Source organism: Metopolophium dirhodum, chromosome 8, assembly GCF_019925205.1.
Source record: "Metopolophium dirhodum isolate CAU chromosome 8, ASM1992520v1, whole genome shotgun sequence".
NCBI lineage: Eukaryota > Metazoa > Arthropoda > Insecta > Hemiptera > Aphididae > Metopolophium > Metopolophium dirhodum.
In genome coordinates, this window is record NC_083567.1 from 18,392,263 (window position 1) to 18,407,846 (window position 15,584).

The 15,584-nt window shown below is 33.4% G+C and overlaps 3 protein-coding genes across 4 annotated transcripts; all 3 read right to left on the reverse strand.

Moving 5' to 3' along the window:
• Positions 1-231: 231 nt before the first annotated feature.
• On the reverse strand, positions 232-5,072 carry LOC132951247 (uncharacterized). Of its 2 annotated transcripts, XM_061023038.1 has the most exons (11): positions 4,664-5,072; positions 4,056-4,127; positions 2,992-3,182; positions 2,694-2,927; positions 2,485-2,619; positions 2,299-2,400; positions 1,794-1,964; positions 1,550-1,726; positions 1,179-1,426; positions 930-1,107; positions 232-458 (listed from the first exon to the last, which is right to left on the reverse strand). In XM_061023038.1, exons 4-11 carry the CDS (start codon positions 2,770-2,772, stop codon positions 349-351), a joined length of 1,200 nt encoding a protein of 399 aa, XP_060879021.1. In that variant the 5' UTR covers positions 2,773-2,927; positions 2,992-3,182; positions 4,056-4,127; positions 4,664-5,072; the 3' UTR covers positions 232-348. The 2 variants fall into 2 exon arrangements, with proteins under 2 accessions (XP_060879021.1, XP_060879020.1); XM_061023037.1 differs by lacking the exons at positions 4,056-4,127; positions 4,664-5,072 and having other exon boundaries at positions 2,694-3,050.
• Positions 5,073-11,655: 6,583 nt separating this feature from the next.
• LOC132951345 (uncharacterized) lies at positions 11,656-13,558 on the reverse strand. The gene is made up of 3 exons (XM_061023163.1): positions 13,433-13,558; positions 12,568-13,377; positions 11,656-12,444 (listed from the first exon to the last, which is right to left on the reverse strand). Exons 1-3 carry the CDS (start codon positions 13,556-13,558, stop codon positions 11,656-11,658), a joined length of 1,725 nt encoding a protein of 574 aa, XP_060879146.1.
• Positions 13,559-13,660: 102 nt separating this feature from the next.
• LOC132951346 (uncharacterized) lies at positions 13,661-14,788 on the reverse strand. Its single transcript, XM_061023164.1, has one exon. It carries the CDS (start codon positions 14,786-14,788, stop codon positions 13,661-13,663), a length of 1,128 nt encoding a protein of 375 aa, XP_060879147.1.
• Positions 14,789-15,584: the final 796 nt, after the last annotated feature.

Consider the following 15,584-nt stretch of genomic DNA (forward strand, 5'->3'; position numbering starts at 1 on the left):
TTAAACAAAATATAAAGGTACTTAATTTGTAGGAAAATCAATTAATTTTTTATATACAGATTTAAATTGTAGTAAATTGTAAATAATTTATTTTATTTTATTGTAATAACAACATATCAGCTAAAAAAACAGTATCATAATAATAAAATATTGTTATAATATATATTTTATTTTATAATTGTAAAATTATATTTTTAATCAAGTAAGCAAATAAAATATGAATGAAATTAAAAAAAAAACTTGTTTGAAGAATTACTTATTCTTTATTACAAAAAAAAAAAAACTAACTTTAAATAATGTTTGATCACTATAATGACCATTAAATAATTATTTCAATGACTAATTGCACTACAATGATTCTCTTCGTCCATTTCTTTCCTTGGCATGTTTTAACCACCCAGTAACCGCTTTATTAATACTAGTAATTGTTGAACCGGATACATTTTTCAATATTACCCCTGCATTTAAAATACAAATTTACATAAGAAAATGTAATTAGTTAAATCATAATTATTATCAAAATATTAGCATACTGTTAATTCAATACTTTCTCTCAAAAATATACACTTATCCAATTGGTTTTGATTAAATTAAAATATAAATAATAAAGTGTTAATATAAAAAGTAAGTAGAAATTATAAAAAAAAAAATGAGATGAAAATGAAGTATCTGTGTTATTATAAATTATAATATACACTTCAAATGGAATTCCATCATATTATATTTTCATACAATTTTCAATTAATAACACTCATAAACATCAAATTCATTACTAACAAGTTAAATAATATGACAAGAATTAAAAACCATTATTAATCATCTAATTAAAAATGGGTGGGTAATCAATTACCCATATAAAGTATTAACAGTAATAATAATGTGTTCTTAACAATATAAGTTAATAATATTATAATATAAATTCAACTTACGTGTTATCAATTTAAACATTGTTAATGAAATGAGTGACATTTTTTCATTTTTCTTATTATTTGTTCCACGTCCTGTCAGAGATATTTGCATCCCTAAATTATCAGTCATCAAGAAGTCCATAATGCATTTGGTCACCATATACACATTATTACCACCAAATTCTTTCAATCGTTTTACCTAGGGAAAAAAATATATGCTTTGTTTGTAAAATATAAATAAATAGTAATTTAACATTTTATAAGCCTTACCAAACATTTGTAAAATAATGTATCTGACTTTAGTTTTCCATCTATTTCTTTTAAGGAATCTAAATTATGTAATGGGAATTCTTCTAAATCCGTGTTGTCATAAAAGCTCTCATCGTGCACTGTTTTATTTTGTAAAATTTTTTTTAGCAATTCTTCATGTTTGGACTGATTTAAAATAATTTTATTTAATTTTGTATTAAGCTGTGGTAATGTTGAGGTAATAAATTTTAAAATACAACCATGGTTAACTGAAAACATAAAACTAGTATAATGCAATTGAAATTGATAAAATATACCAATTATATACCAAAACATATTTTATTTTTAAAATAGGTCAGGTGTATAATAATATTTATGATATTATTCTTTACCATTAGCTTCACTGTCTTTTGAGAATGTCTCAGACTGTGTTGTCGAAGACATTAGTTGACTGTCTGCTACAGGTGTTACATTTTTATGAGCAGATTCTGGTGTGCTTTGAAAAAGGCCTGTTAAACTTATAATTGGGCTATCATTCAATTTTGAAGGAGTTGCCATCAGATAATTTGCTATAAAGTTTATTAATATAAGATTAAATAAATATGTAAGGGATAATTTAAAAATACAATTCTTTACCAATAGCTTCACTGCCTATTTTTGATGTATTGGAATTGTACTGTGTTGAAGGAAACAGTTTTCTCACAGCAACATTTTTTACCGGTTTTTGCGGTGTCATATCAAAAATACTTCTTTTTAGACCACTTTTAATTGGACTAAACATTGGAGGAGATGCCATCAGATCATTTTCTATAAATATTTAATAAATATCAAGTTAAATAAATAGCAGAGTTTAGGTATAGCTATGGATTCTTCTACTACTACTCTTAATATTTAGGTTTTTTGTTACCACTTGACAAAGTAGGCATACCAGCATTTTTGGTTTTAGGCGAGTATAATTTTAAATGATTTGTGTACAAATTGTTTTTGTTATTTGGAAATGAATTTTGGGTACTTGAAGAAGGAGAATTACCAATATTTTTATTCAGATTGTGCAATTAATTAAAAGCAGAAACTATGCATATTAACAGTTGTTTAGATTTTTAACTCTGTCTTTTATTAATTATTTTAATGCTTGTATCACCTTCAGTATTTTCTTCAATAAATGTCCTATCAACCGACCAATTTTGTTGACTTGTAGAAGGGGAGTATAAATGTCCAATATTTTTTCTGCAAGATTCGTTATCTAGAAAAATTTATAAGAACTAAATTATAGTAAAAATATAATTTTTTATGATATTTACTAAGACTATATTACTATATATTTTACCTCTAGTATTCTTTCCAACATTTTTATGACTAGCCATTGACACTTCATCTAATTTTTTACAATTTTTTTCTTTAGGTGAATGTTTAAACTTGTTGGACTGCAAATTACAGATTTTTCTTTTTTGTGTTATGACAACTAAAAAAATATGATAATTATATAAAAAACATAATTAAATTAAACAGAATAATGTAATTGTTCATAATACTTACGAGGTAATGACTTAAATGGATCTATTGGAAGTGGTGAAATAGAAAAATTAGATAATTTTGAAGTTTGACTTTTTATCATTTTGGGCGATAATATACTCTGTCTATTCACCCTTTTATTAGCAAGCTCTCTCCGTTTTTTTTTTGCAAGCACTTCATCGATCTCAGAATTTAAGTCTTCAGCTTCAGATAATTGCAAAGCAATTTTTAACTTTTGTTTTGCCCTAATAAAGTTATCTAAATAATAATAAAAACAACAATTCATTATTTGTATAATGGACAATAATATAATTTTTAATACCAGAGGAACCCCAATTTTTTTTTATAGAAAATGTTTTTCATGAAGACTCATATGGAATGGTATTAAGGACCAGTTTGTCATATTTCCTGGAGTTTATATTTTCTGGGTAAAATGTTTCTGTCTGGTTAGATGATATCCAATTGTGTGGAACTACTTGAACACCATCAACAAATTCAACAATTACGTAATTCCTAGAAATATTACTCTTAATTAATTTAATGTCTTTTATAAAAACATTTTTCTAAAGATCATAAGTTGTATAATAGTAAATAAATAAATAATGTTAAATAGGTAGTGTTAAAACATTCTAACCTCATGAATTAAGCTTTTGTTAGTAATTTAAATTTCATAAGCTTGGTCTTTCATTATTGTCAATATGTAAAAGTGGAAAGGCAGCAAAACATTCCAAATTAATTTCACACAAAAAGTATTTTGTGTTAACATTATTTAAGGGCCATATTTTTCTCATAGAAAGATTTGAAACCATAAAAATACCCAAATGAGAAGATACACAAGGTTCAGTATACAATGGTTTCATTTCCAAAAATTCTTTACCGATTATGTAACTTTCGTTATTTACTTTGAAGCATATTATATTCTCAATGATAACTATTTTTCCTGAAGTAAGACCACAAATATTATTTGCTTTTGATTGAATTTTAAATGTCATATTTTTAAATAATAAAGTTGAAAATTGAAAATAATTTTAGTTTTCATATATCTGCACATACCTAATACAGTAGGCAGTTCAATCGTTTTCACTATATAGTTTTTTCAGTTACCTAACACATGTGCAGACATAGACGTGCGCACGGGGCAACCCAGGCTCGACCGGAGATATAGAGGCAGAGTAAATTGTAGATACCTAATATATATCCGTATTTTATAAAAGTATGTTTGTGAAGATCATGGACATTCTATTTGTCCTGATAGCTAATAAAATGAAACCAACTCAACTAACAAAAGCATTGTGAACAATAACCATAGTTATTGTGTAACAATGTTTATAAGGCATAGATTGTTCTGACCTATACATTTATAATAAATATTATTGAAATAAATACCTTAATTCCATGATTCCAACATCTTCTTCACAACTACTTAAATCTGACATGGTTTTTATCTTAACTATATACCTAAATGTAAAATAAATAAAATAGGTATAAGTACTTAAGTTTGTAAATAATAAAAATGTGTCTAAACTCTAGTCAACTTTACCATAAATATTTAATAATATTATGTATTCTTCAGTATTTTATTTTAAACAATAATAGTTATTACTTTAATGCATTTAATATACTTAGGTAATATAAAATGTAATTCTCAATCGATATTGTTATTTAGTTGACATTGTGAGAGCTAATATTTATTATTTATAAAGAAATAAATTAGGTAATTGATAACTCAAATACAATCATTATTCAAATTTTCAAAACCACTATGCATCTATGCCCTTTTAATAGTTTTACCAAACTAGGAAAAGTTTTGGATGTAATTGAGCATATTATTAATTTCATGCCTAATTCAAGTTAGTTATCAATTAAAAAGTCGAATGTTTCAACATCTTCAAAAAATCTTCTACGCTTAGTAGATTGACTAATATTATGGTTATACTTACAAACTGAATGTTCTAAATAATTATAAATATAGATATAATTAACTTTGTACTTACTTATATCACGCAAGACGCAATGGCGGAACGTGGAAACCTCAACGGAAAGTACAATCAACGAAAATTGACACACGTTCGGTAGCTTAGCGAAATACAATAAATCCACAAACTAAACGAAAAACGTTATACGTAGATACAAAAAACAACACTAGGTTTATACGCAAATGCAAGATACAATGGCGGAACGCTGAAACAGTGAAACATTCAAACCAAACATCAACGACAACAATCAACAACAACAAATCCAGAACGCACGAAACGAACCACGAGGCAAAAAAAAATGATTTTTCGTAACCGTGGAATATGGATACCTAGTGGAGCGTGGAGCGTCGCAGTGAAGCACTAAAATATAATATTAATAATTTTACAATGCGCTGCCGCCGCGCCGTTATACTCGTTAACTATAAACAATAAATTAATATTATATTAGATAGTACAATAGTAAATACTAAATACGCATTGGTCAGTGGTCACTCGTCGGTCATATCGTACCGCGCGGTATCGACGTCGTTCATCATGTGGGTAGGGTGAGGTATGCTTAGATCTAGAATATTCACGAAAATATAAAAATAGCTGATATTTCCAAACAAAAACAAAAACCTCAACCGGTCTGTAGGTACTCCGCGATAGCAACACATATTGCTTAATGAATAATGCGCCATAATATATTCTATAGATTTTAGTATTGTTTACTTGTTAGTTCTTAGAACCATAATAGTTAATAATATAATATATTATAAATTATAATTATTTTAATATAGGAAGTTGATTGCAATAAAATGATTGCTACTTAAGATGTATAGAAATCGCAAAAAGTGCTAAGCACCTCATACACTACACAAACATTGATAATCAACATAATATTTATTGTTTATAATAAAATAACAAATTAAGAAGTACGAGTACCTATATAATATCTTATACAAGGTTTATACAATACGTCAATATGTATAATAATAGTATTGATATATAGTATATTCAATATTGATGTATTGATATATTAAAAATATAAATATAATTATATATATATTTACAATTTAACTCAAATTACTAGGTAGGTCTTGGGACGATTAAAATACATCCCATCGGGAAGTTCCAAATAGGTATCAATTGAGTACTACACGGGTGGTACCAGGGAGGTCGAAATGCAGCCCATCAGGAAGTTCCAGTTAAGCATCAATTGGGCGCTTTATAGACGGTACCCGGGAAGGTCTGTGCTGTTAGGGTTGATACAACATGTTCCCCCCGCTCAAATTTTTCGAGAAGAGTTTACACCATTATTAGAACAGGGATTAGATTTAGTGACTGAAATTCCAGTTTACTCATCAGTAAAAACAACATTGAATCGTATACGGCGTAAATCACTCGGAAGTGCATTGGATCCTATAATAAATTATAATAATAATATAATAATTATTTATAATAATATTTATTATCTAGATATAGATTTGTAATCATTACCATACGTTATCAATCATTATCATCATCATCATCATCGTCATCAAACATATTAACAGTCTAATTTAATGTATCATTTATTTCAAAAAATGTAATTACAAATATATATAATATCAGATATTTGTAATTACGTTATGACGGAATATGTAAAAAATCTATAATTTCAATAAAACATATGAAAACTAACATAATTTGATTAAAATCGTGTAATATCGACATAATTTAGATATTATCATATAAAAAAATATCAGATTCCTGACAGGCACTCGACGAAAATGCCATAAATACTGCAGTTTTTAAGCCAATACATTAATCATTTAACATTGTAGTATTAGATAATATCAAAACTACCTGTTTGGTTATGTCTTCGGCGAGAGAGAAAGAGAGATAGGTAAAAATAATTACTATATTATAATATTATAGGTACACTAATTGACTCCTGTACTGTACAGCAGAGTGATTACCTACTTTACCAATTCTTATTCTTTACTAATTTAGGACAATAATAAATTTTAATTAAAATAAAATACATAAATCAAATTATTATTATTGTATCATTATTCCATTCATAATACAAATCACGGTCTTAGAAGATCTTCTGAGACCGTGATACAAATACAGTAAATATTTTTGATAATTTAAAATAATAATATTTGAAATAAAATAGACAAGATTTTAGCATTACTACTACTATTATAATTTAGTAATATCTAATATTATAATCTTGTATATTATTTAACAACTGAATTTTTAAAAACATGTCATATTAACAGGTAATAACTCGGTAAGTTATGGAATAATTCTTAATATTATGAAATCGTATTTCTAATAAATATTTTATTAATTTATTGTTAAGTACTAGGTACATACTTTATTTAGTTTTTATTTTGTTTAAAAGAGGCAAATAAAGGTATGATTTTTGTTATTTTGTATTTATAGTGGCAATAAATATATTATTAATATAATAATATAGAAATAAATACAAAAAAAAAAAATAATGAATTATTACCACTAAAAACTATACGTCATAATAAATGCAAAAAAAAAACAAAACATTATCAATTTTATGAGCATCTTAATCTTTCAGTCGGCAAGTCGATGGGACTACGGAAGTCTTATTTTGTACACTCTATTTCTCTATTATTATTTATTACCATTGAAATAATATTCTTAAAATAAAAGTTCAATATAAGTTGATCAAACGTATATATCTACGTATTTAAATTCATATACAAATACCAATCATATAACTATTACAAATTGAATAGGTAGGTACATAATATAATATAAAATATGGTGCCTACAATTATATAGCATTGTTACTACACTGCCTTTATATATAAAAATTACCATAATATTATCTTAATAAAAAACCATTAGGTACTTTTTTACCACAAAATAATTTTGTAGTTGGCAGTTGCGTGTAAAAATATATTTATATTTTCGTTCTAGATGAAATTAATGTGGGTATATTTTTAATGATACACTTAACTACAAAATGCAAAACCATAAGACATGATATATACTTATTACATGTTTCATATATTTACACCGAAAGCCTTGTATATAAAATTTTGAAGATTGTCAAAGAAATCATTTTAATTACGTTCATTATAAAATATTATATATGTTAAGTATTATAATATGTCACTGTAATAATTTAAACAATTAGCATAAATACTTACATCTATATACAATCAAATTAATTGTATTTGTCTATTTTATATCTTTATAGATTACTAAATGTATAGATGTTAATGATGGTTAATAGTGCTCGCTTTATAGTTCAATACCGGTCCATCACCAAATCATGGAGGTCAATATTGTAATGACAACGAATTGAGTAAGTGTAGTAGGAAATCTTATCTAAAGGTTGATAAAAATCCATACTCATGTAGGTAGTCATATAATATAATAATATATGTGTGCACCTATTACAACATATTCTGTATTATTTAGTAAATGCTAATTGGTATAAAATATTAATTAATCAATATGTTATCATCAAATTTAACATACTATTTAGATAAGTGCAACTTATCATTTAAAATTTTTGAATGTATTAAACAGTATGACGTGTTAAACTAAATATTAATATTGTTTGTTTGAATTTATTCTCGTTCACAAAATATAGATGAATTATCAGGAATAAAAACTTAGACTTTATACTATTAATAATTTAATTCAAGGCTGGGCAAGTTAATGGTTTTTTTTAACTCAGTTAAGTTAAGTTAATATGCACCAATAACAAAAAGTTAAAAGTTAATTTAACCATAGGTTAACTCAGTTAAGTTAAAAGTTAATACACATTTTTTGTTAACTTTTTATTAGGTTAAAAAAAGTTAATTTGTCTATACAACGCTAGCATACTTAATTTTTTTCCAACCCAAAACTAAATTATAGGATATAGTGTTAATACTTCATACAGTATTTCCATATAAGTTAGATTCGAATGGTATACATTTTTAACTTTAAAGAATTTACGATACATATTTTTCGACATGACAACGAAATAGACTGAAATAGTGAAATATTATAAAATTAAAAACAAAATAAATTGACTTAACTTACTTCTTAAAATGAAAAATTAACTTGTTAATTTCACGTTAATTAAAAAAGAAATTTAGTAAGTTAACAGTTAAGTTAATGAAAAGCCAAAAGTAACTAGTTAAGTTAAAAAGTTTAAATTAAATTAACTTTTTAACTCGTTAATGCCCAGCCTTTGATTTAATTATGCATAATCTATATCTATACTAATATTATAAAGAGGAAAGATTTGATTGTTTGTATTGAATAGGTTCCGAAACTACAGAACCGATTTAAATTAAATTTGGTACTTAGATAGTTTAGATACTGAGAAAAAACATAGGCTACTTTTTATTACTAAAAAAGTGCTGTAAGGGGCTGAAATGGGCTTAAAGGGGATGTAAGGGGCTATACTGGTTCGAATTTAAAAATTATTTTTTTGTTGGATAGTCCATTCATTGAGGAAGGTCATAGGCTATTTAACATCATGCCACATTCAATTAATAGAAGTGCTCAAACAGGGATTTTGAGATTTATGATGGAAATATTTGTTTATAAATGATTGCTATTGGTTATAGGAGAAATAATTAATAGAAATAGTATTTATTTATTATTGGTTGCTATTGGTTAATCGGGCAGATCAGGTACAAGCATGCATCAAATCGAATTTTCACACATTGCCTAACAGGGTGGCTGAGTTGCTCTTACTGCAGTGAGTTACACCAAAAAGGAGTTGAACAATCACAATTTGTTTAAGAGTTGTCATTTTTTACGGGCCACAAAGTGTGCAGGATCAGCTATAGCCTATATTAAAATATATACGTTTGTGTGCAGATCTCTGTGAAGAAGATAGGCTAATTTAAAAAGAGTTAAATTTGGTTTTTATTCGTCGGAACTTAGTACGTTTAGGTTAGGTTAGGACTATGTATTAATTGATTACATTAATCCGCCGTATTATATCAAAATAAACTTAGTATAACTTTGATACTTTAGAGTTAAATCATACACTTACGTACAAACCGCACTGGGTCCGCGATCTACCGCAGGTAGATTGCCTACCTGATAATATACTGCTGCGAATCAGAATTTTTATTCCAGGCATCAGAAAAGTTAAGATAAATTTTGAACACCGTACACCGAATATTAAATAACGAGTTGAACAAAGTTTGAGTCATATAGAGTTGGTACATTTAACGGGCAACGAAGTGCACAGGATCAGCTAGTATATAATATAGCAGTAGGTACATAACCTTTTGTGGTACACGGACCCCTGTAAAAATAATCTTTGAAGCCACGGCTTATGTTTATGTAAATAGGTATCTAAGTAGATATTATTTAGATCTTAAACTTAAATTATAGACATATAGATTGCTAAGATTAACAATATAAAATATTTAATGTATTATTTATTAATAAGTACAGTTACAACATAAAAAATAACTTCTTTAAGATAGCATTTAAGTTTTTAGTGAAAAGTTTATTATTTTATTAATAGACAGGTCCTCCAATATGCTCCGATAGTTTGCTTATGATTTATGCCTGATTTTATTAATATTTGTGGTAGATATAGTTCAGAGATTAAAGTTGCGGGATGTAAAGTATTATTCAATAATCAGTTATGCCTATTGATTTTATATGAATATTGTTGGCGCCGACGTAACTCCTACGATATATGGCGGTTAGCCACGACGACTCACGTCGGTATGGGAGTGAGGTGACACAGGTCTTTTGATATTAAATTCTAACACAAAGTTTGATCGTTAAATGATAGTGTATACTGTATAATATATGGAATTGAATTAATAATAATGTACATAAATAAATATTGCACAGAGTCGCGACCGTGAAGACGTCTCTTTGACGGTCAGCGAATAATAATAATTACGATCATAAACAATAATGATATGTCTTTATGACAATTGTAAAATACAAAACAATAATAATTGATAACGATACCACGGCGACGATGGCAGTGATAGTCGTTGATGTGTTACGATGATGACAACGTCGGCGGCGGCGGCAGATGATAGGACGGTGACCTCAGCTGCTGACGGCGGCGGCACAATGACGTCACGGCTGCGGCGGCGACGAGTACTTATTTAATTTTTAACGGATCACGTTCAAAATGTTAGTGCTATCAAACCGACACGGTTTACGCACTCGAATATTTATTGGCATAGGCCCACTCACCAACGATTACAGAGTGTTCCGTGAGCGGTGATTTCGTCGCGTCGCACACGCGGTTGCCGGATTGAGTCACAATAATACTATGTACCAATGTACAGCCGAATCAAATCATCCGAACGGCGATCGGAACACGACGAAAAATAACAACGCACAATATTAAATCGACTCGAACGATATAAGTACTTGCAAACGCACCACGTGGAATCAACACGAAATGCCACGGCAATCACGAGTGTAACGCAAAACGCACAGGCCGTTGTACATCGGCACCGTGGAACGCAGACTGAGTGGCGTCGCGGAGACGACGTCCGAGCCGTCCAGATTATGGAGTCTAAAGTTCGGGAATCGCCGTGTTATCGTGCGGTATCACTCGCACAGGTGGTGACATCCAAATATGAAAAGGCGGCAGTTTAAACATTCTCCCCCATGGGAAGCTCCGCTTGTCATTGTGGAAATGCCGCCGATGATGTTGAATCTAATTTATATAATTCAACGTAGATGTGTAACAAAAAAAAAACATAATTGCATTGAAAAAACATACAGAAAAAATAAATAAATACATGTTACATATTATGGTAACAATGAATATAGTCCATAAAATAATTATACTAAACATATTTGAACAAAAACAATACAGTATACAGCTCCCCCAACCCCCTCCAGCGAGATCATCGCAGGTGACCGCCACATACGCCAGTTATGTTGATCATAGCATATGGGTGTCATGTTGAAGTGTGAGATTCGTGCACTTATAATTAGTAAAACACAAATAACAAACAGGCAAATATTAAATCGTTTGGGGGCTAGAGTTATTTATATTTTCAGTCGGTCGGTAGCACAACCAGTTTAACTACTGGTCGTGTGATGCGTCCCTGATGCGTTAACACCGACGCAACTCGCACGGTTCCATCGGGTCCTGGCAATAGTTCAATGATGCACCCTAGACGCCATAATAAAGGTGGTGCTTGATTGTCAACCACGACGACCATGTCGTTGACCTTTATGTTAGGGACACGATCTGTCCATTTGACGCGTTCTTGGAGCGTTGTCAAGTACTCCGCTGACCAACGTTTCCAAAAAGCTTGATGGCACTGGTCCAGTAACTTCCACCGATTGGTCAAATTACGGGTAGCATCTGGGTTGGAACGAGGTGGAACGGCGAGCAGTGGTTGTCCAATGAGGAAATGCCCAGGTATGAGACACTCCAAATCATGAGAGTCTGTGGATGCGGGCGTCAGTGGTCGAGAGTTGAGGACGGCTTCGATGCGGATCAGGACAGTACTGAACTCTTCGTAGGTGAAGACGTGGGTGCTCATTGTGCGAACCAACAAACGTTTAGTGGACCGGACAACCGCCTCCCATAACACACCAAAATGCGGAGCACTGGGGGGGTTAAAAAGCCATTTACAGTGTGGACGAGAGTTGGTAGTAATGGCGAGCTGACCTTGTGGGCTGTTAATAAGCGCTTGCAGTTGCTTGTCAGCACCTACGAAGTTTGTTCCGCAGTCGGAGTATACCTCACTGGGGAGCCCATGACGGCCGACGAAACGGTCAAACGCTGCCAAGAACGCATCTGTTGACAAGTCCGACACCACTTCAAGGTGGACAGCCTTGATAGAAAAACAGACGAACACCGCTATGAAAACCTTATAGCTCCGAGATTTCCGAAGCTATAACTCCCTCATTTGTAGGGGGCCAGCATAGTCCACGCCGACTCGAGCGAATGGACGGACTTGTTGCACGCGTGCAGCAGGGAGGTCCGCCATCAAAGGTTGAGGAGGTTTTGCAGCTAAACGAACACATACAGAACATTTTGTCACCACTTCATGTACAACCGAGCGGATGGCGATGATCCAGTATTGGCGTAAAATAAGTGATATCATGACACGGGGGCCGGAGTGGCACGTTAGACGATGCCACCGACGACAAATCAATAGCGCTAGATGAGAGCGCTTGGCAATTAACATTGGGTGTTTACACTCGTACGATAGGTTGGAATGACGAAGGCGACCACCAACTCGGATGATTCCAACATCGTCGACGAACGGAGTTAAACGAGCCAACGGTTTTGATGATACTCTGGTCCCATTTGATAGCTCACGTAATAGGTCAGAGAAGTAAATACGTTGAGACTCTCTGATAATACTGCGAGTTGCACAGTCGACCTCAACCAGACTCAGACACTTCGTTGGAGGTGGTTCAAGATCGCAACGACGGCACCGGTTGATGAAACGGTGCATTATGGTGGTGACGCGAATCATGCGGTCATATGATGAAAAACGGTCGAACCATTCTTCTAGACAGTCGTGCGGGTCGATTCGAGTTGTGATAGAAACTGGTAACACTTCAGGTAAGCTGCACAATGGCATGGGAGCTACGAGATTTATCCACGTAGATGGATTGGCCCGAAGAATCGCAGGACCTTGCCAATAGAGGGATAACTTCTCGAGTTCTGAAGGCATCACACCTCTTGACGCACAATCGGCAGGATAGTTTGTCGACTCAATATGGCTCCACTTACAATCAGGCACTATGGTGCGGATCTGATGGATACGATTGGACACATATACCTTGAATGAAGTATGAGGGACCGTTAACCAGGATAGGACTATCATCGAGTCGGTCCAGCCGTAAGTCCCAACAATCTTGAGATGAGGATCCAATACTCGCTTGATGCGCCCAAGCTACCGGGCAAGTAACAGTGCGGCGTTCAGCTCCAGTCATGGTATTGTTAATGGCTTCATCTGTGACACACGAATCATCGACAACGATGGCAGATCGGACAGAAATGAGGACCAGTCAGCATGAATTTTCGGAGGCAGTGGATCATCCCATGCCAACCCTAGTTGCCAAGTCCGTTGCATGATGCATTTTGCCCAAAAAATTGTAGGGCCGAATAACCCCAACGGGTCGAATATAAACCATTGACAGCACGCCCCGTTTAGTGAATATTGGAGATGGTTGAAAGCGCAACGCACAGCTGAAAAAGTCATCGTTGGGGTTCCATTGCAATCCAAGTACCTTTGTTCCTCCGTTTTCGGAATCGTGGAATGGTAACAGCGTGCTTACCCGATCAGCTACCGGCACAGACGACAAAATGTCATGAGTGTTGCTGGACCATTTTTTAAGTTCAAGCCCAGATTTTGCGAGAATACGCTGTAAAGACGATTGGAACTCCAAAGCACCATCAACTGAATCCGCTCCTACGCAGATGTCGTCGACGTATGTCTGGTACAGTAAGGCATCACGGACATGATCGGCGTCGGCGCAATCATTTTCAGCAATTGACTGTAGCACGCGTATGGCCAGGAACGGTGCACACGTCACTCCATACGTGACGGTATTTAACTGGTACTCGACAAGCTGGTCATGTGGAGATGATCGCCACAGAATGTGCTGGTACTTGCGGTACTCTGGTAGCACCTGGATTTGACGGTACATCTTGCAGATGTCCGCCGTGAACGCATGTGGGTAAATGCCAAATCGCGTTAGGACATCAATTATGTCCTGTTGTAGCGTCTTCCCTGGAAGCAGACAACTGTTCAATGACGGTCCGGCTGAACATCGCGCAGACGCGTCAAACACTACACGGATCTTTGCGTCACCATCATATGCCTTGTAAATTGCATGATGAGGGATAAAATAATGACCGGGTGTGGGCGCGACTGACATATGATCTAACGCAAAATAGTCGTCCATGAAATTTGTATATAATGTCTGCAGCTGTGGATTAGACAATAGCTTTTTCTCCAATGACTCAAAACGCTTGACTGCCATTGAACGAGAACCAGCAAATGTTGTTGGCAAAACAGGGACTCGAAACGGTAGAGGAACGGAAAAACGGCCAGATGGTAGCCGCACACATTCATTCCTGAATATGGACTCACACTTTCCTTCATCAGTGAACTCATCTGGAGCCGCCTCAGGTTCTTCAATGTCCCAGAATTTGTTCATCTGCTCCTCAATTGATACAGTCAGCGATACCGGGAGTGCATGTAGTGGCTCGACGTTGGTATATGTAAGAGGACCAATTAGTATCCAGCCAAATACCGAATTGAATGCCGAAGGCAAAGAGGAGTCAATTTCAATTTTTGGCCATTCATAATGGTGGCGTATATGTCAGCACCCAGCAGCATATCCACACTAGATGCGACGTGGAATGAAGGATCAGCCAGGGCAAGATTTGAAAACATATCCTTAATGGTAGAATTCAATGTTTTGTGGGGCATATCACCGGTGATGGATGGCAATACCCAAGCTTGAATGGACAGCGATGGTTCAGGTGCAAACCGGGGCTGGACAATGCAGTCAATCCGGCCCATTATACTATTAACAGGATGCCCAGCTAGACCAGTAACAGGCGCAGTCCAGCGAGTGCGTTTTAGACCAAGGCGGTCCGCACATAATACCGTGACAGCACTTATTTGTGAAGCACAATCAACTAGTGCACGCATCGTCTGCCACGTGCCCGAACGGTCACGCACGTGGACAAGCGCTGTCCCCAGCATCACTGAACATGATGTAAAAGCGGTGGGAATCGGTTGAGATGCACACAAGGATGATTTAGCTTTGGGTTCGGGAACCTTTTCCTTGGTGTTGCGTCCACCCATGTGTAACAAAGTGTGATGATTCCGATAGCACTGCTTGCAACTTGGTTTTGACCGACACTTGTTAGACCAATGAGAATCGCTGAAGCAGTTGAAACACAAACTCTGATCACGCATCCATTTACTACGTTCATCGATTGCCC

Bases quoted from the DNA above. Each gene is read 5' to 3' on its own strand.
- LOC132951247 (XM_061023037.1), bottom strand. From the start codon at position 2,955: ATGAATTGTTGTTTTTATTATTATTTAGATAACTTTATTAGGGCAAAA. The intron at 1,965-2,298 runs GTGATACAAGCA...AAATATTTATAG, and splicing joins TATTGAAGAAAATACTGAAG to AAAATGATCTGATGGCATCT. The intron at 1,727-1,793 runs GTAAAGAATTGT...TAAACTTTATAG, and splicing joins AATAGGCAGTGAAGCTATTG to CAAATTATCTGATGGCAACT.
- LOC132951345 (XM_061023163.1), bottom strand. From the start codon at position 13,558: ATGACTGGAGCTGAACGCCGCACTGTTACTTGCCCGGTAGCTTGGGCG. The intron at 13,378-13,432 runs GTTAACGGTCCC...CGTATCCATCAG, and splicing joins TCGATGATAGTCCTATCCTG to ATCCGCACCATAGTGCCTGA. The intron at 12,445-12,567 runs GTCCGTCCATTC...TTTTCTATCAAG, and splicing joins CTGCTGCACGCGTGCAACAA to GCTGTCCACCTTGAAGTGGT.
- LOC132951346 (XM_061023164.1), bottom strand. From the start codon at position 14,788: ATGAACAAATTCTGGGACATTGAAGAACCTGAGGCGGCTCCAGATGAG.